The sequence below is a fragment of the Diceros bicornis genome, chromosome 29 (assembly GCF_020826845.1).
Source record: "Diceros bicornis minor isolate mBicDic1 chromosome 29, mDicBic1.mat.cur, whole genome shotgun sequence".
Taxonomy (NCBI): domain Eukaryota; kingdom Metazoa; phylum Chordata; class Mammalia; order Perissodactyla; family Rhinocerotidae; genus Diceros; species Diceros bicornis.
The window spans coordinates 35639946-35661036 of NC_080768.1; the positions used below are offsets into that span (position 1 = coordinate 35639946).

A 21091-nucleotide genomic window follows, 5' to 3' on the forward strand; every position below is an offset into this window, starting at 1 on the left:
GATCAGCCCTGTGCTAACATCTGCCAATCCTCCTCTTTTTGCTAAGGAAGACTGGCCCTGGGCTAACATCCGTGCCCATCTTCCTCCACTTTCCTCCACTTTATATGGGACACCGCCACAGCATGGCTTGACAAGTGGTGCATCAGTGCGTGCCCAGGATCCAAACCGGTGAACTCCGGGCCGCCGCAGCGGAGCGCGTGCGCTTAACTGCTTGCGCCACCAGGCTGGCCCCTTTTGCCCAGTTTTTAATTAGGTTGTCTTCCTTCTTGAATTTTGGGAGTTCTTTATTCTGGATACAAGTCCTTTGTGAAATATGTACTTTGTAAATATTTTCTCCCAGTCTGCTTACTTTGGGTTTCATTTGTTCTGCTTTTTCTAGTTTCTTAAGGTAGCAGATGAGGTCATTGATTTGAGACCTTTTTTTCTTTTCTAACGCAGGCGTTGTAGTGCCATAAATTTTCCTCTTAAGAACTGCCTTTTATTGCATCCCACACATTTTGATATGTTGTGTCTTTATTTTCATTTATCTCAAAATAACTTCAAATATACTTTTTTTTCTTTGACTCACAAGTCATTTGTGACTTGCATTGTGACTGTTGCATCATGTATTTTGCCTGGTTTTCTGGTTATTATAGCTCATAGGATAAATCTGGTCCCTGTTACTCCATCTTGGCTAGAAGTGGAAGTAAGAACTTGGGATTTTAATGGCTGTATATCATTCCGTCAAGTGGATTTCCCGTAGCTTGTCTTAGCTGTTTTCTAATTATTTGAAATTTAGGTTGTTTCTAAGTTTTTGATATGCACTGATAACAGTGTAGTGTATATCTTAATACTTATACATTTTTTCCAGTTTAAGGATAAATTTCCAGTAGTGAGATTATTAGGTTGAAGGGTATAATCATTTTTATGGTTCTAGATAGAAATTGCAAATCAGTTTGTGTAATGCCGCTGACAGTATGAAGGTACCAATTTCAGCATAACCTTACCAGTGTTGGATGCTTTAATTTAAATTTTGTCTACTCTTTTGTAAGTATAAAATGATATATCAAGCTTGCTTTAATTTTTCATATTTTTGCTTTCAATTGGGTTGAATGTTAGTTCATGTCGTTTCATACAACTTTTAACAGAAAGTTTTGGTACTTTTACAAACTTAAAATTATGAGGAAAATTTCACAGTTTACCACTCCTGTTCATATTTACTATATTCTTTCACTAAAGAACAGGAAACAGATAAAAATTAATGTTAATTAATGATTTTTAAAAGTTATAATAAGACTTAAAATCCAGAAGCCATAAAAAATGAGGTTGATAAATTCAGCTACCTAAGAAAAGCATGGTGCCATAAGACAAATGACAAAATGGGGAAAATATTTACAACTCATATCACAGACAAAGCTAGCCTCACTAATATATAAAGAGCTTTTAGAAAGTGAGAGGAAAAAAACCAATAGACCAATAAAAAAACAGTCAAAGGACTGAGCAGAAAAAGAAATATGTTTCCATAAACATGAAAAGTTGCTCAACTCATAGTATAAAAAAAGAAATTCAAATTGAACTTATACAAGGTATAATTTTTCACCTACCAGTTTGGAAAAACTGCAGAAGTTTGACTCTGAGTGAGGTTGTGAGGAATTTTTGTGTATTGCTGGCTGGCATGCTAAATTGTAACCACCACTCTGGTGGACAATTTGACAATGCCTTAAAAAAAATGAATTCATGTACCCTCTGATACAGCAATTCTACTTTTGGGAAATTATTCTATATATTCTATATATATAGAATATAGAATATATGTTCTATACCTGCACCCATATAATATGACATATCTACAAGGTTATTACCTTGTACCTATTACATGGTACCTTGGTACCATTGCTTGTACCAAGCAATGCATGCTTGCAATGGAGTTTTGTATAGCTGTATAGAAAATGAGACAGTCCTCTATGTATGGTTTGGGAAGATACATAGATAAGTGAAAAAAGTGATTTGCTAAATAGCGTTTATGGTATACTGTGCTGCCTTTTGTGTAAGAAAGGGTTGACAATAAAAACATTCTGTTTTTGCTTATATTTTCGTGAAGAAATACTATAAGGTTATATGAGAAACTAATAAAGGTGGTTATTTTTGGGAAGGCAGAAATGAGGTGGGCCGGAATGAAGTATGAACCAAGACTTCTCAGTGTATTTAATTTATATCAGTTTGACTTGTGAACAATGTGAAAATTAATGTAAAACATTTATAATCACTAGGTATGTTCTAGTTAGTTAGTATGAGTTAACTTCTAATTTAACGATCATTAATATAAAATTCTTCTCTCTAGAAAAGAATACTGCATTGAGGGATGGACTTCTGGTATTCTTCTTCTTAATTGTTCCCCTTAGTGTATTGGCTGTTTTTGTCTTCCTGAAGAGACATCAGCTGCGGAAAAGCTACTGCAGAAAGAAGAGATCACAAACACATGAGTACTTAGATTTTTCTTTTAAATTCAGTTCAACTGATTTGTTTTAAATTAGTTAAAGTAATTATTAATGATGATAGTCATAACATAGAGCCTGGTCTAAAAATGGCATTCTAAGTTCTCTCTCTATTCTTTTCACATAATTTGCAGGGGTTAAAGGATAGTGGTGACTCAGCCACCCCTGATAATAATGAGGGGAAAGGATTATGGTGACCAGCCTGTGTGCTACTGAAGATGCCCCTTGGGGTTCATTTTGCTTGACGTTGATTTCTGATAGTGGGATCAGTAGAATTTTGGGCTACAATTTCTGATTTGGGCTTCTTAGAGATTAAAATATGGGATAAAGTTAAAAAATGTCAATGTTGAAAAATTTTCGTCCATGTCTATTTCAAGTATCAGTTCTCATAGAGGAAGAGTTTTTCAAATCTCAGTTTTGAAAAACAGATTTTGTGAATTATAAGCTTTTAAGAAATAAATTTTGATGGAAGAAAGAGTTGTCATAATTCAGACGCCTGACATGTCTAGTCTATGTATTGGACTCTTGTACAAATATCTCTCAACTATCCCTTCTAATATGTTGGCATTAGAATGTAGCGTATATTAACATGGACCTTATAATCAGATCTAAGTTCAAGTTCCAGTTTGTCATTTGCTAGAATTATGAACTGGAATAATAAACTCTCTGAGCCTTGGTTTACTTCCTCTAAAATGGGTATAATAATATTACCTCTCTGTTAGGGTTGATGTGAGGATTAAATGAGGAACTATTAACAAATAAAACCCTTAGCACATTGCTGGCACAATGTAATTACTTAATAACTAGTTTTTATTATGATAGTGATTTCAAAATGTACATATCTTGCCTTGATTTCTCACTTCATTGCCCTATGTCTCACTCACTACATAATATTTTCCTAGAGTTTCCTGGTGTTAGCTTTAATTTTTAACATATTCTAAAATAGATTTATCTTCCTATCCTTTCTTTCTCTTACTTCCTATCACACTTCAGGCTGACCGATCCAAGTAGACAGTTCCCCAGTCTACACCTCCGAACTTTCAGTTCTATAACTATAGCTGTCTCCTCTACAACTCTACCCAGCTGACTGGCTGTCAGTGCAGCAAGTCTAAAACTTAACTGATATCTTTCCAGCCAGCTTGTTTGCTCCTCCTGGACTTCCTAATTTTTAGAGTGATGACTTCAAGTTTTGTATATGTAGCTTAAGAATAGCTTTTACTCTTCTCTGATTTTAGGAAGACTTGAGGAGAAAAGTTCGAGAACACTGGCCTAATTGACCAAATTTCACAATTTCTTAGAATTTGAGTTTACTTAATTGTAAAGTGGGGTTAATAAAACTTCCTAGGACTGGAAGGATTAAAAACATGTGAAAGCTATTAAAAATGCTGTAAAATTTTAGCTGTCATCATCATCACCACTACCAAAGTCATTATTCTATATTTGGGAAAATGCAAGGTATGTGTAATATGTCATGAAGAAATGTTTTAATCTTTATTTAGCTCAAAAGTAATTGTATCTTTCAGATCAGATGGCCAAAATCAAGCAAAAGTTTCTAGACAGCCAGTGAGTGTTCCTCGGCATGTTTCTCCAGTGACGACTCCGAGAGACGTTGTAAGTTTAAAATGAAAAATTCTTTTTCTTTACTGTATTATGGTATCACATTTTTAAAGATTAAAAAAATAATTTTTACATAGATATAGAGATAACATAGATAATTTCTTAAGAATTTAGGAGTGTGGTCTATAGGTGGTCTCTTGGTTAGTGAGAGGAATACCAGTTGGGTTCCTGGCTCAGCAGAGACAAGAGAAGACATCTAGACATTAAGAATGCCTTGCCTTGAAACCAAGATTGGGAAATGAGATTGGACCTATGCTATCGCTGTTTTTTCCTATGACTGTTATCTTTCTGTTTTCAGTGCCTGACTTCCTTGGGCATATTACCAAATACCTGGTGCTGAGCTCCTGGAATAGGCCTAATTGTCTCAACAGTGGGACCAGTAATAACTATTCCTCTGAGTGTACTAGGGAGTATTGGAATAATGATATACTTTTTCTCATATGCATATATCCCTAAGAAATATATAAGATTATCTGTTTTTAAATTTTTTATGTTTTGTTTGCTGTTTTACACATATATCTGCAACCTGCCTTTTCCTTTAATATTGCTTTGTGATTTATCCCTGTTAATATATATAACTCTTGTTCATTCATTTTCACTGTTGATAATATGTTACATAAATACCACACAATTTTAAAATCCATTTTCCTATTACTGGATTCCAATTTTTCATTACCATGAACAAGGCTGAGGTGAACATTCTATATAGTCTTCTCATGCGCATATGTGAGTTCTAGGACTGTGCTGTCTCTAATACAGTAGTTACTGTCTACATGTGGCTATTTAAATTTCATTTTAAATTAAATAAAATTAAGAATTCCATTCCTCATTCACATTTTACATGCTCAATAGATGACCTATGGCCACTGACTACTGTATTGGACAGCACAGACATAGAAAATTTCCATCATTGCAGAAAATTCTTTTAGAGAGCACTGATCTCGGGGCATGTAGGAATTAAATTGCTGAGTTGAAAGATATGTGACTATTTACTGGAAATTGCCAAATTGCTTTCCAAAGAGGTCACACGATTGGGTGATTGTATCGTCAGTGGCGTGTGAGCATTCCTGTTGATCTACATCTTTGTCAACACTTGGTATTTTCAGATTTTAAAGTCTTTCCAATTATGTGGAGGTAAAATGATTAGATATCCTTCCTCATGTTTTAATATGTTAAAGTATATATATGGAATCTCCCTATTCTGCTTTTCCTTTATAAAAAAGAAAAAAAAAATTGTTATGCCCTTTTCCCCCTTAACCATATATCGTGGAGATTTTTCCATATCACTACATATACAGGATGATCACACAGTCCCTATGCATACAAGTTAGAAATTACATATATGCTGTTCTTCATCCTTGACATATTTTTTTATTGTATTAAAATATATGTGTCATAAAAGTTGCTATTTTAACCCTTTTTAAGTATACAATTCAGTGGCTTTAAGTGCATTCACAATATTGTGCAATCATCACCACTATCTAGTTCTAAAACTTTTTCATTACCCCAAGCAGAAACTCTGTATCCATGAAGCAAAAACTCCCCATTTTCTCCCCTCCCCCAACTCCTAGCAACCACTATTATACTTTTTTAATTGAAATATAATTGACATATAACATTATATTAGTTTCAGGTGTACAACATAATGATTCAATATTTGTATATGTTGTGAAATGATCACCACAATAAGTTACAAATTTTTTCTTCTTGTGAGGAAAACTTTTAAGATTTACTCTCTTAGCAACTTTCAAATATACAATACAGTAGTTTTAACTATAGTCACCATGCTGTACATTATTGTTTATTTTATAACTGGAAGTTAGTACCTTTTAACTCCCTCCATCCATTTCACCCATCCCCTACCCCCACCTCTGGCAACCTCCAGTCTGTTCTCTGTATCTATGAGTTTTTTTTTTTTAAGATTCCACATATAAGTGAGATCATACAGTATTTGTCCTTCTCTGTTTGACTTATTTCACTTAGCATAATGTCCTCCAGGTACATCCATGTTGTCACAATAGCAAGATTTCCTTCTTTTTTGTGGCTGAATAATATTCCCATTACACCCCCCCCACACACACACATTTTCTTTATCCATTCATCCATCGATGGGCACTTAGGTTGCTTCCATTACTTGGCTATTGTAAATAATGGTGTAATGAACATGGGGGTGCATATGTGTTTTTAAGTTAGTGTTTTTGTTTTCTTTGGATAAATACCCAGAAGTGGAATTGCTGAATCATATGGCAGTTCTATTTTTAATTTATTTAATTTTTTTTTTGTGAGGAAGATCAGCCCTGAGCTAACATCTGATGCCAATCCTCCTCTTTTTTCTGAGGAAGATTGGCCCTGGGCTAACATCCGTGCCCATCTTCCTCTACTTTATATGGGATGCCGCCACAGCATGGCTCGACAAGCAGCGCGTTGGTGCCCGCCCGGGATCTGAACCAGTGAACCCCGGGCTGCCACAGCGGAGCGCACACATTTAACTGCTTGCGCCACTGGGCCGGCCCCTATTTTTAATTTTTTGAGGCACCTCCATCCTGTTTTCCATACTGGCTACAACAATTTACATTCTACCAAAAGTGCACAAGGATTCCCTTTTCTCCACATCCTTGCCAACACTTTATCTCTTGTCTTTTTGATAATAGCTGTTCTGAGAGGTGTCAGGTGATAGCTCATATGGTTTGATTTGCATTTCCTTGAAGATTAGTAATGTTGAGCATCTTTTCATGTACCTGTTGGCCATTTATATGTCTTCTTTGGGAAAATGTCTGTTCAGATCCTCTGCCTGTTTTTTAGTTGGATTGTTTGTTTTTTTGTTATTGAGTTGTATGAGTTCTTTATAGATTTTGGATATTAACCCCTTATCAGATATATGATTTGCAAATATTTTATCCCGTTCTATAGGTTGCCTTCTTATTTTGTTGATGGTTTCATTTGCTGTGCAGAAGCATTTTAGTTTGATGTAGTCCCATTTGTCTATTTTTGCTTTTGTTGCCTTTGCTTTTGGTGTCAAACCCTGAAAATCATCGTCAAGACCAATGTCAAGGAGGTTACCACCTATATTTTTTCTAGTTTTATGGTTTCAAGTCTTACATTCAAGTCTTTAATCCATTTTGAGTTAATTTTTGTGTATGGTGCATGTGGCTGTCTAGTTTCCCCACCACCATTTATTGAAGAGACTGTCCTTTCCCTCATTGCATATTCTTGGCTCCTTTGTTGTAAATTAATTGACCGTATATGTGTGGGTTTGTTTCTCAAGATTGCTTTGGCTATTTGTGATCTTTTTCTACTTTCTATCTCTGTGAATTTGCCTATTCTGGGTACCTCATACTAGTGGAATCATGCAATATTTATTCTTTTGTGTCTTCAAGGTTCATCCCTGTAGTAGCACGTATGAGAACTTTTTATGGCTGACTAATATTCCATCACATATACACACACACACAACATTTTGTTTATTCATTCATCTGTTGGTGGGCACTTGGGTTTTTTCTGCCTTTTGGGTAAAGCGATAGTGTTGCCATGCACATGTATGTACATGTACTTGTTTGAGTCTCTCTTTTCACTTCGAGTATATACCTAAGAGTGAAATTGTTATGTCATATAGTTATTATATATTTAACTTTCTGAGGAACTACCAAATGGTTTTCCATAGTGGCTGCACCATTGTACATTTCTACCATGATCCTAATTTCTTCACATCTTTGCCAATGCTTCTTATTTTCTGTTTTGTTTTGTTTTTAAAACAAAACTTTTTTTTTTTTATTGATATTTTAATGGTTTCTAACATTGTGAAATTTGGGGTTGTACATTTTTGTTTGTCCATCACCATATATATGACTCCCTTCACCCCTTGTGCCCACCCCCCACCCCCACTGCTCCTGGTAACCACAGTCCAGTTTTCTCTGTCCATGTGTTGGTTTATATTCCACATATGAGTGAGATCATACAGTGTTTGTCTTTCTCTTTCTGGCTTATTTCACTTAATGTAATACGCTCCAGGCCTATCCATGTTGTTGCAAATGGGACGATTTTGTCTTTTTTTATGGCTGAGTAGTATTCCATTGTATATATATACCACATTTTCTTAGTCCAATCGTCAGTCGAGGGACACTTAGGTTGCTTCCACTTCTTGGCTATAGTGAATAATGCTGCAATGAACATAGGGGTGCATAAACCTCTTTGGATTGTTGATTTCAGGTTCATTGGATAGATTCCCAGTAGTGGGATGGCTGGATCATAGGGCATCTCTATTTTTAATTCTTTGAAGAATCTCCATACCGTTTTCCATAGAGGCTGCACCAATTTGCATTCCCACCAGCCGTGTATGAGGGTTCCTGTTTCTCCACATCCTCTCCAACATTTGTTGTTTTTTGTCTTGGTGATTATAGCCATTCTAACGGGCGTGGGGTGGTATCTTAGTGTTGTTTTGATTTGCATTTCCCTGATGATTAGTGATGTTGAGCATCTTTTCATGTGCCTATTGGCCATCTGTATATCTTCCTTGGAGAAGTGTCTCTTCATTTCCTCTGCCCATTATTTGATCGGGTTGTTTGTTTTTTTGTTGTTCAGTTGTGTGAGTTCTTTATATAATATGGAGATCAACCCCTTGTCAGATGTATGTTTTGCAAATATTCTCTCCCAGCTGGTGAGTTGTCTGTTCATCTTGATTCTGGTTTCATTTGTCTTATAAAAGCTCTTTAATCTGATGAAGTCCCACTTGTAAAACAAAACATTTTATAGCCATCTTATTTATAGCCATCCTAGTGGATGTTAAGTGGTATCTCATTGAGGTTTTGATTTGCATTTCCCTAATGGTTGGTGATGTTGAGTATCTTTTCATGTGCTTATTGGCCATTTGTATATCTTCTCTGGAGAAATGTCTATTCAAGTTGTTTGCCCATTTTTTTTTTTTGTGAGGAAGATCAGCCCTGAGCTAACATCCAATGCCAGTCCTCCTCTTTTTTTGCTGAGGAAGATTGGCCCTGAGGAAGATGCTCATCTTCCTCTACTTTATATGGGACGCTGCCACAGCATGGCTTGACAAGCGGTGCGTCGGTGCACGCCCAGGATCCGGACCTGCAAACCCTGGCCCGCTGAAGGGGAGCACGTGCACTTAACTGCTGTGCCACCGGGCTGGCCCCCTTTGCCCATTTTTCAATTGGGCTGTTTGTCTTTTTGTTGTTCAGTTGTGGGAGTTCTTTACATATTCTGGATATTAACCCTTAATCAGATATAGGATTTGCAGATATTTTCTTCCATTCTATATGTTGTCTTTTCACTTTCTTGATAATGTCCTTTGATGCACAAAAATTTTTAATTTTGATGAAATCTAATTTATCTATTTTTTTGTTTTGTTGCTATGCTTTTGATATCATATTTAAGAAGCCATTGTCAAATCCAAGGTCCTGAAGATTTAGTCGTATGTTTTCTTTTAAGAGTTTTGTGATTTTAATTCTTGTATTTAGGTTGTTGACCCATTTTGAGTTAATTTTTGTATATGGTATGAAATAGGGGTCCAACTTCATTCTTTTGCATGTGGAAATCCATTTGTGCTGACACTATTTTTGAAGAGACTATTCTTTTCCTGTTGAATGGACTTGGCACCTTGTGGAAAATCAATCGGCCGTAGATGTGTAGATTTATTTCTATACTCTCAATTCCATTTAACTGGTCTATATGTCCATCCATATGCCAGGACTACACTATTGTGATTAGTGTAGCATTGTAATAAGTTTTGAAATTGCAAAGTGTGAATCCACCAACTTTGTTCCTCTTTTTCAAGATTGTTTTCGTTAATTCAGGGCCCCTTATGATTCCATATGAATTTGAGAATCTGCTTTTCCATTTCTGCAAAAAAAGCTGTTGGAATTTTGGTAGGGATTGTGTTGAATCTGTAGATCACTTTGGGTTGTACTGACAAATCTTGACAATATTAAGTCTTTGAATCCGTGAACACTAGTTGTCTTTCCATTTATTTTGGTCTACTTTAATTTCTTTCAGCAATGTTTTGTAATTTGCAGTGTACAAGTCTTTCACTTTCTTGGTTAAGTTTATTTCTAGATATTTTATTCTTTTGGGTGCTATTATAAATGGAGTTGCTTTCTTAATTTCCTTTTCATATTGTTCATTGCTGGTGTATAGAAACAAAATTGATTTTTGCATGTTCACCTTATATCCTGCATTTCTGCTGAATTCATTCATTAGCTCTAGTAGCTTTCTTGTGGATTCTTTGGGATTTTCTATTTATATATAGGATCATGTTATCTGGAAATAGAGATAGTATTACTTCTTTCTTTCCAATTTGGATGCCTTTTATTATTTTTTTCTTGTCCAGTTGTTCTGGCTAGATCATCCGGTACCATGTTGCATAGCAGTGGTAAAAGCAAACATCTTGCATTATTTCTAATCTTAGGGGAAAAGCTTTCAGATTCCTTGGCGTAGTTAAAAATTTCCCCATGTTCTTCCAGTGACATCTTTCATATTGATTGTTAGAAGTCCTTAAAGAAGTCCTTGATAGCTGTTTTTAGGTTTTCAGTTGTCAGTAAAGTCCTTATGTATGAGATTGGGAAAAATAATCTCTCATCTCAAATCCGTTTTTTAAAATATTAGTACAGCAATATCGGATTTCTCTTTTTGTTTATTTACCTTATATCTTTTTACATGCAACTTTTCTTTGTTCTTATGTTGTCTTTTGTAAACAGAATATCTTGGATTAAAAATTAAAAAAATATTTGCCTTTTAACTGGAGACTTTAATACATGTACATTGATTGCAATTATTAATATAGTTTTTCTACCATATTATTTTATGATTTCAGTTTTTTCCTGCTTTTTCTATTTCCTCTCCACACCACAAATCCTCTTGTATTCTTTTAGGTTGATTTAGTTTCCCCTTGCCCCAATTCATTTTCCTCCTCTGCTAGTCTTTAGACATATTGTTAGATAAATTAGATTTCAAATCTGCCTGGTTATTTGTGATAGTTTCTTTTAGCTTCATTATATATACATATTTTTTTTGGTGAGGAGGGTTAGCCCTGAGCTAACATCTGCTGCCAGTCCTCCTCTTTTTGCTGAGGAAGATTGCCCCTGAGCTAACATCTTTGCCCATCTTCCTCCATTTTTTATATATATGGGACGCCTGCCGCAGCATGGCTTGATAAGCAGTGCATAGGTCCACGCCCAGGATCCGAACCTGCAAACCCCGGGTCGCCGAAGCAGAGCACGTGAACTTAACTACTACACCACTGGGCCGGCCCCTTCATTATATTTTTAAAAGCATTTATTTCTTTAAACATATAAAAATACCTACTTTTTGTGCTTTATCTGATCATTTTAACATGTTCGGTCTCGGTGGGTTCTGTGGTTTGGTATTATTGCTGACTGTCTTGCGATAGCTTGTTTCTTAGTGTGCTTTGTGAATTGATTGTAAACTCATGTTCTTTGGAACTTCATATGGGGAAATTATTTCAGTCCTGAATTATAGTGAGTTCCTATAGAGAGTGTATATTTTTCTTGGCCAGATGCCTGTGGGCATGGTCAATCTTTGATGCCTTTGAACTAAAATTTTGTTGGTGTTTTTTGGGCCACACAAGTATTATGAACTCTGGCCCCTAAACCCTTGTGAGGATGGGTATGTGGTTAGAAATTCTCCATGGTGATCATTTTCTTTTATTCTCCTTCTACCAGTACCAAGGCCTATATAGTCAGTGTCCTCACTGTTCTTCCTTGGGACAGGTGTTTGTTTATCTAGTTAACTTGGTGAGGATATCGCCCTTTAGGGGTCTAGGCTTTATGGAGGGTCTTATCTTCAGCATTCCATCCAACTCAGGCCCCAGGTTTTGTCTTCTAGGTCTATATTACCTGCAAATGCATAAAGTAGCCCACCAAGGATGGGAAGATATTCACAGGACAGATGCTGCTACATACTCTGGACTCTTTCATACTTTCTTATTGTTTTTGGTCTTTAAGCAAAAACACTTCCTAGCAACTCATCCAAGCATTTAAAAGTACATATTTAATATTTTAACCAGCATTTTAGGTGCTCTCTACTTAAAACATTTTGGTTCACTGTTTGTAATAAGCATGTACCCATTCTTTTTAATAACTGCATACCTTCCTATCTTATGGATTTACCATAAGTTAAAAAACAGGTTGTTTCAAATCTTGTTACCACAAAAAATGCAGCATCAAGCATCCTTGCACATAGGTCTCTGCATACATGTAAAAGAATATGTCAGGTAAATTCTAAGAAGTGGAGTTTAATTATTCCTTTAAAGTGCTGCTCCTGTGTCTGTTGGCCATCTGTATATCTTCTTTGGAGAAATGTCTGTTCAGGTCTTTTGCCTGTTTTTTAATTGGGTTGTTAGTTTTTTTGTTGTTGAGATGCATGAGTTCTTTATATATTTTGGAGATTAAGCCCTTATCAGATGTATGGTTTGCAAATATCTTCTCCCAATTGTTAGGTTGTCTTTTCTTTTTGTTGATGGTTTCCTTTGCTGTGCAGAAGCTTTTTAGTTTGATGTAGTCATTAAGTAGTAGATAATAACAACAATAAACAAACACACAGAGACAGAGATTGGATTGGTGGTTACCAGAGGGGAAGGGGGGAGGGAGGAGGGCGAAAGGGATAATTCGGCACATATGTGTGGTGATGGGTTGTAATTAGTATTTGGGTGGTAAACCTATGATGTAACCTATGCAGAAATAGAAGTATAATGATGTACACTTGAAATTTGTACAATGTTATAAACCAATGTTACTGCAATAAACAAAAAGTTCAAAAAAAAAAAGTGCTGCTCCTATGGCTTGGTGGAAAGGGATAGAGATTTTAGCATCCCTTCTCCATTTTCACAGTACAAGCAAATCACTGTCTGGAGCAAAAAATAGCAGGTGATAGACCACCTGTTCCACATTAGGACCCAGGGAGTGTTCAAGGTCTTCTCCAACACTCTGCATATTCTGCCATTCACAGGGCTTTAGGAAATAGCAGTAGATAGTGGAGAACATCTTGGTCAAGATCACGTCATCAGTGATTTAGTAATTCCATCTGATCTTCCCTAACTTTTCCTAATGTAATGTGATATGTGAAAAATATTCTTACTTTTACTTTCTTATTTGAGGCCGTGTTGTAGAGTCTCACTTTGTTGTAAAGCTTCATGTCAACTACCTCATCAAGGAAGAACATCATGAATTCTAAGATCAAGGGTTGTAGATTAGTGGTATTTATAGTACCAGTTAGGTACTGTGTAGGTTTGGCAATACATTTTTGGAAAATTTTATTTAATATATATTGACATAGGAAATATGTTACCTTTTAACTAATGTAGTTGATTAAGACCAAGATTATAATACTTAAGTATTATTGAATTAAAAAATATAGCTTTTAAAGAATTAAGTATTCCACATTCAGTGGTAAAGATATGTTGAATAAGAAAAGTATTTTTAAATGTCAGCATTGTAAGTCAGTCATCTATTCACTGATTTTAAATGTATTGATTACTTTTATATGGGAAATAACAAACTGTATAGAAAATATATTTATGAGTGCATTGTGGTAACAACTTTTTTTTTTCCTTTTTAGCCTATATATGCAAACAGATTTCCAGTACCAACTTATGCAGCCAAACAACCTCAGCAGTTCCCATCAAGGTCTGAAGTGAATTAGCTTAGATTACTTGACCAGAATAAAACCCAGGGTTAATGTCTAATATTTTCCCTTGTATTTTAATTTAATTTAGGACAAAGTATTTATTGCCAACAGTTTAGATAGAGCACAAATTGCAGAAAAACTTATAAGAACTTTTATATAAGTTTTGTCATATTAGTGTAGTATCAAAATGAAATTTTAAAGAAACTTGAGCAAGACAATCAGCTGCTACTGCAGTCTTTGGTGTACGTAAGATTCAGAAGCAAGGGCCTTTAAAATAACCAGCAATGGGGAAACTAGAGGGGTTGGACCAGCCGTCCTGTTAGGAATAGCTAGAAAAGCTGGGCAGTATAAGAAAATATGTGTTTGAAGGCATCAGAAAACCACCAAGGAAATGAAGAGTTGTGGGGCAAAGGTCCAGGAGAAGGCAGTCTGGACATTATCCTAGCTTTGGGGGCCATTTCTGTCCTAGATGTGTCTGTCTATTCTGAACGTGAGAACTGAGAGGCTAGGAAGCTGAGGAGAGCTTTCCACAAACTCACAGGGCTGATGGGACGAAAATTGGAGCCCTGCCAGGGAGGAGGTACCTTCGAACATCCCAGGCTTTGTGTGGAGACCCAGGGATAAGGTTGAACTAGATCTTCAACTTATTTCTGCAGTTTTTTTATGTTTGGACCCCAATCAAAAAAGCCAGATATACAAGGAAAGAAATTTTGACCAAGGCCAAGAAAAGCAATAGACCATAGAAACAGACTCAGAGGGTATACAGTTAATAGAGTTATCAAACATGGACTTTAAAATGACTGTGATAATGATGTCATGGAATTAATAGTCAAGATTGAGAATTTCAGCACAGAACTACAAACTTTAAAAAAAGAATCAAATGGAAATTCTAGAACTGAAAAACACAAGAACTGAAATTAAAAACTCAATGGATAGGTTTAAAATCAGCAAGAAAGAGGAAAATTTATTACTATATTTTGCATCACGTAAAATTTATCTCACCCTCCTACCCCCCCATAAGTCCTTAAATTACAATTGAATTGCAACACTGAGGAGTGTCCTTATGTATAATCTTTATTATGCAATAAGAGGGCATTGAAATCCAACTGAGCATCAAAAGAAGAGTATATAAATAGTGAGACAGATATTTACCAGGTAATGTTCTAGTGTATTATTGGAGTTACAGGTATACTAGAATTGGATGGAGAGGTTAAGGAAGATTAAAGTATGAGGATTGAGAAGGACAGGTGTAGAAGTCATAGCAGGTTTAATGCTCAGAGTGGAGATTATGCTTGAGAGAGCTGGAATTTCAGCCCTATGTATATATGTAAGGTTTACACTTAGCAGTAATTTGCTGCTCTTAAATGCTAACAGCATAAGAGGTGCTTAATCCACATAATGTCCTCACTTGTCTTTTATAATTTGTCTTTTCAATTTCATGTGCTATTCTTGTTAAAAACATATAAACCAGAACCTTCATACAACATTGTTGATTATAGAATAGCATTAATTTAAGGTAGTTACTACATTTTAGACTTTGATTGGAGTCCTTTAACTATTGCATATCAGATTAATAATAATATCAGACTATAATGTACCCTTAAGAATTGTCAGTGATGTTAAGGATGGTGTTATATTGGGCTTGTAATGAGTGTAACATTATTTCATTCAGTTGAAACACAGGATTAACTGTCTTTTTTGCCCTCACAGGCCACCTCCACCACAACCGAAAGTGTCATCTCAGGGAAATTTAATTCCTGCTCGTCCTGCTCCTGCACCTCCTTTATATAGCACCGTCACTTGATTTTTTTTACTTTCCTTTTGCAGATATCTTCAGGGAACTGAGCTAATACTATTTTTTCCTGATATTTTCTTGAAAAGCCTTTCTTCCTGCTGCAATATGAATGAGAACAAAATACTGCAGAACAAACTTTATTGACACAGAAAAACAGAAATCAAGTAGTAGGAATTGAGAAATATAAGAAATGTGGTAAAGCCAAGGAATTTAGAATAACATTTCCATTTCCATCCCTGAATAAGTCTTATTCAGTCATCTGTGAGGTTAATGCACCTAACATGGATTCTGTTATTTTGAACATGTTATTGTAATGATTCTCAAATAAATTGTATTGGTTTAAGTTTTGCCATTATGTGCTTAAATGTAATTCTGAATTTTGACCTTAGTTATCATTAATGTAGTTTCTGGTTGAACATGTGATAATCTAATACCTATGAAAACTGACTAATTAGCTACCAATAATGTCTAATGTTTTTCATCTTGCACGGACTAATAATCATCATATGCTAGAATCTTGTCTGTCCCATTCACTACATGAATAAAGGAATATTTTGTCTTCACAAGAGTGCACGAAACCCACAATTGAGATATCATAATATTATTTTGAAAGTACAAAGTATACTAAAAGTGTGTGTGTGTATTCACACACAATTATCTTCCATTTATGATTATTCTATGGATAAATGATTCTATGGATCTATCTATGGATAAGGAGTATTAGAAAATTTAATTTAATAGTAGAATTTCTATTATGAATCATGTTAAAGCATGACATCCTTTTACAATAGCATTATTTTAAATAAATTATAAACTTTAAGGTACGAAGTATTTAATAGAGCTAATCAGATATGCTATTGATTCGTGGCTATAATAAAGCAGGAGCAATTATAATATCTTCAATCAACTGAGCTGTCATAAAACCACTTGAGAATTTCATGAGCACTTTAAAATCTGAAACTTCAAAGCTTGCTGTTAATATGATTTAGAATGTTTACATTTTCTAAGGTGTGCTGGATCATGTCTCTGTTGACACTAATACTTTCAAAGAAATTAGGCTGGAGAAAGGAAGAAAAGGTTTTCTTAGATAAATGTAAAAAAGTTAGTGTGGTGTCTGTGAGTTACCATCCCAGCTGTGTTAAAAAATGAATTTTTACTGTGGAAGAAATGTATGGATGGTAAAATTTTAAACACTTAAAAATTTTTCATAACCTTTCATAATAAAGTTTAATATACGTTTATTAACTGAATTTCATTAGTTTTTCAAAAAATTTTTGATTTGTGTATATATACATATACAAATATAATATTTACAATAAATAAAATAGTTGAAATTCTGTTTTGTGTTGCCCAGTAACTTCCTAAATACTCAGCTGTTTATGACTTTGTTAATGAAAACATTATACTGGTTTTAGATAAAACTCCTAGTCAAACTTTTACAGATATTATCTCATTAGTTTTTCAGACTTCTGCCAAATTGTGCACAATGGCTTTTTGTTATTAAAGGTAAACAGATTATTTTTTTTTTTCACGGTTTGACTTCATTTTATTTTATTTTATTTTTTATTTTATTATTGTTATTTTTTTTTTGTGAGGAGATCAGCCCTGTGCTAACATCTGCCAGTCCTCTTCTTTTTTTTTTTTTTGGCTGAGGAAGACTGGCCCTGGGCTAACATCTGTGCCCGTCTTCCTTCACTTTATATGGGATGCTGCCACAGCATGGCTTGCCAAGCAGTGCGTTGGTGCAGCGCCTGGGATTGGAACCGGCGAACTCCGGGCCACTGCAGCGGAGTGCGCGCACTTAACCGCTTGCGCCACCGGATTGGCCCCCTAAACAGATTACTTTTGAAGAGAGATACTTCAGTTCTCTGAAGATGGTACATTATTTTAACAATAAGGTATATATTAAAAATTGTAAACAATCCCAAACGAACTCTGCATTTCAATTTAAATCTCTGAATCAATTCATATAAGAGTAAAATGTTTATCATCTGTCTTAATATTTGCAATTGTAATTCATATCACTGACATTTTACAGTTGGATATATGTTAACTATGTAACTTAAAACTTTCCTCAGAAATAGATAATTCCTTGGATCTTTGAATATTTAGAAAGTTTTTCTAAAAGACTATTTGATCAGTCTAAACTTTTTACTTTTATATATATTTTTACACATTTTGTATGCTTTTCACTTAGGTTTGTCCTTGATTTATTTTGGATTGCTATTAAAAATGGTAAAATTTCTTCATAGATGCCACTTCAAAATTAGAAAATATTAAAGGGCTTCCTTGCCATCTGCTAAAGATGTTTTAATAATCAAGATAAGTTATATGTAGCTTTGATATCACAGTTTGACTATATGTTCACAAATTAACGTTGTTCAGTATACAGTAGTCCCCCTGTATCCGTGGGGGATACCTTTCAAGACCCCCAGTGGATGCCTGAACCATGGATATATACCATGTATTTTCCTGTACCAATTGGGGGGTAATGTATACAGCATGAATATGCTGGACAAAATGGATGATTTACATCCTAGGCGGGAGGGAGCAGAACAGTGGGAGATTTCATTATGTTACTCAGGGCACAATTTAAAGCTTAAGAATTGTTTATTTCTGGAATTTCCTATTTCATATTTTCTGATTTCGGTTGACCATGGGTAACTGAAACCACAGAAAGTAAAACCTTGGATAAAGGGGGACTACTGTATTGCATTTTCCCTTTCTATCAAGCAGATTCCTGGGTGTCTAACTGTATAGTTAAACCCAATCCAGGTTTTCTAAGCACAAATCAGATTTTATTAAATTTCATAAATGTTTACTGAAACTCTGCCATCTTGCAGGTGCCATATTAGGTACTGTGATATATAAGTTATGGATGGGACATGCAGCCTGTCATGGAAAGAGCCATGTACACAAGTAAAAATAATATAAAATCTGCTCTTAAAGACTTAAACAGGAAAGGTTGAGGAAAGGGAAATAACAAGGAAAGAACTAGAAATTCATTCAAAATACCACTAATTGACAAGTCTAAGCATTTACTCTAATTGTTCTTCTAATGTTACGAACCCAACTTTTGGCTCAACTACTGCCTAAAAGCAATGTTAGTCTAGCATTGGCTGTTCCTATTGAGATACAAGCTAGGTATATATTTTTATTGCCTTGTTTTTGCTCATGCTATTGTTTTTCAGGCTTAGATTGCTCTGGTGAAATCCTATGCATCCATAAAATCGCATCTCAACTGTCAGTTTAGGTGTGTGATTCCCCAAGTGACCTTTTCTGTGTTCCCATGGGGCCTGTTAGTTTGTGTCCGCTTTTCTGTTAATTAGTCTGAGAGATTAATTCATTCTTTGAAATTTGAAAAGAATTAAAAGATGGTGCATATAGGTGGGGACTGGGGTTGAGGGTGGGAGGGAGGAGGCGTCGCAGTCCACGGGACTAAGGCAGTGTTCATTCAGGAGAGACCAGAGCTCAAGGTGGCCAGAGCACTGGGGATAGGAGAAAACAGGGCGAATTTAGAAAATTTTGAATTCTGTGTTGAGGAATTTGGCTAGAATTTTCTGAAATTATGGGGAAGAATCTTGTCCGTCTCATTCACTACATGAATGAATGAATATTCACTGCACTGAGAAGTTACTGAACAAGAGAATATCACATGAATTTTAGCCAAGGGCATGTGGAGAACCAGGTTACTGGAGGAGAAAGCAGACACAGCCTGGCTACAAAGTCCATTTGGCCAGTGGGTATGGAAAAAAACCGTAGCAGGCTCTTTCCAAAGATATCAAAATCTAACTTTTCCCTTTCTTGGAATCTTTTCCACACATCTGGTTAGTTTTTTTTTTTTTCTTTAATTTTAGAAACCCAGCTTTAGTAAAAATGAAGATGTATGTGTATTTATGTGCGAGTGTCTGCGAGCGTATAGTTTTCAAGTCAGAGAGTATTACACGTTCGTCTTTTAAAGCACCTGGAAGTGCCTGATACAAAACAGCGCACAATAAACGTGTTAGTTCCTGCAGGTCCGTCAGCACGACGCGCAAGATCTGTGGGGGACGACGGCCGCGACGGCGGGGCTGCGGTGGTTGAACTCCAGACGCACAGCGGGTCGGCCGGCAGTGCGCGCGCAGGGCACGAGCCGTCCTCACACTACGGCGGGCGCAATGCCGGTGAGGGGTGCTCGGAGCGTTGAATACCAGGCGCACCCCCGGGGCAGCGGCCTCGCGAGAACGCCGCCCGCGAACGCGCGGGGAGGCGGCCTTCGGGGTCCGTGCGTCCCGGGCCGGCGGGTTGCGGCGCCCGTTTCGAGCCGGCCCAACGGTCCCCCGTCAGTCCCCGCCCGGAGCCCAGGAGCCACAGCATGTTCCGCCTAATGATGCTGCTTGGGGGTCTCAGTGGCTTGCTAGCGTCAAGACCTGGTAAGCCGGTGGAGACCTGTTAGTCCGGTCTGGGGCGGAGGAAGGTTTTTCTTTTCCTTCTTTTAACGCGTACCTGCTTCCGTCAAACTGTGGCCCAACTCCGTTGAAAACCCGGGGTCCTTCCCTGCTTTTTGTTCGTTTGGCCCTGACACCCTGGAAGCCCGGCCGTGTTTGGGCGCCGCGTGGGGATAGAGAAGTGACTCAGGAGAGGGGCAGATAATGTTAATAAGCTCGAGGACAAATCCCTTAGTCTCTGACTCGCGGTTCGGGGCGGCCTTGCTTGTAGGTCTGTCATGTACTTCACAGAACTGCCGCAAATCGCTGGCACCCAAAAGCATCCCGGAAACAACTTGAACTCCACTCAAACTTCAAAAAACTGGCTTTCCCCGGCTATCGTTTGTTCCAGCATGATAACTTGTCCTGCATACAATAATAATTTGTCCTGCAATGCAAAAAAAAATTCAGCGTCTGCTATGCTGACACTGACAAAGGTACCTTATGGCAGGAAACGAAGAGCGGTAGAGTCCTCAAAATTTTAAAATATGTTAGGAGAGGTTTAGATGCAAGTAAAATTTTTAGGTATGTTCTGATTTTCCTTCCCTTTTTTATGCACTGTTCTGCGTCTTGCCATCCCGTGTCAGTACGAGGAATGTCTTTTTTTTTCCCCGTCTGCATAGTGTTCCACTGTTTGGAGGTATCACAATTTATTCACCCAGCTCTCTTATTAAGGGACTTTTGGATTGTTTCCAGTCTTTTTGCTATTACATGCTGTGTTAGTGAGCTCAGACTGCCATAACAAAATGCCTTAGACTGGGTGGCTCAAACAACAGAAATTTATTTTCTCATAGTTCTGGAGGCAGAAAGTCTGAGATCGGGGTGCCATCACCGTGGGGTTCTGGCGAGGTCTCTCTTCCTGTCTAGTAATTGCCTTCTTGCCTGTACTCACATGACCTCTTCTTGGTGTGCAGAGAGAGAGCAAACTCTGTGGTGTCTCTTCTTTTAAGGGCACTAATCCCATCATGAGAGCTCCACCTTTATGACCTATGATAATTAGATCTAACGCTAATTATCTCCCAAAGGTCCCATTTCCAAATACCATCGTATTGGGGGGTTAGGACTTCAACATGAATTTGGGG

The 21091-nt window shown here is 36.6% G+C and overlaps 1 protein-coding gene across 1 annotated transcript in view; it reads left to right on the top strand.

Moving 5' to 3' along the window:
- ADAM9 (ADAM metallopeptidase domain 9) overlaps positions 1 to 16793 on the top strand; it is a 148625-nt gene extending 131832 nt beyond the window's left edge. Inside the window, exons 19-22 of the mRNA XM_058525256.1 lie at positions 2321 to 2462; positions 3998 to 4085; positions 13680 to 13747; positions 15459 to 16793. Coding sequence (XP_058381239.1) covers positions 2321 to 2462; positions 3998 to 4085; positions 13680 to 13747; positions 15459 to 15552 — 392 coding nt within the window. The 3' untranslated portion in view covers positions 15553 to 16793. The remainder of the gene's footprint in view (positions 1 to 2320; positions 2463 to 3997; positions 4086 to 13679; positions 13748 to 15458) is intronic.
- Positions 16794 to 21091: the final 4298 nt, after the last annotated feature.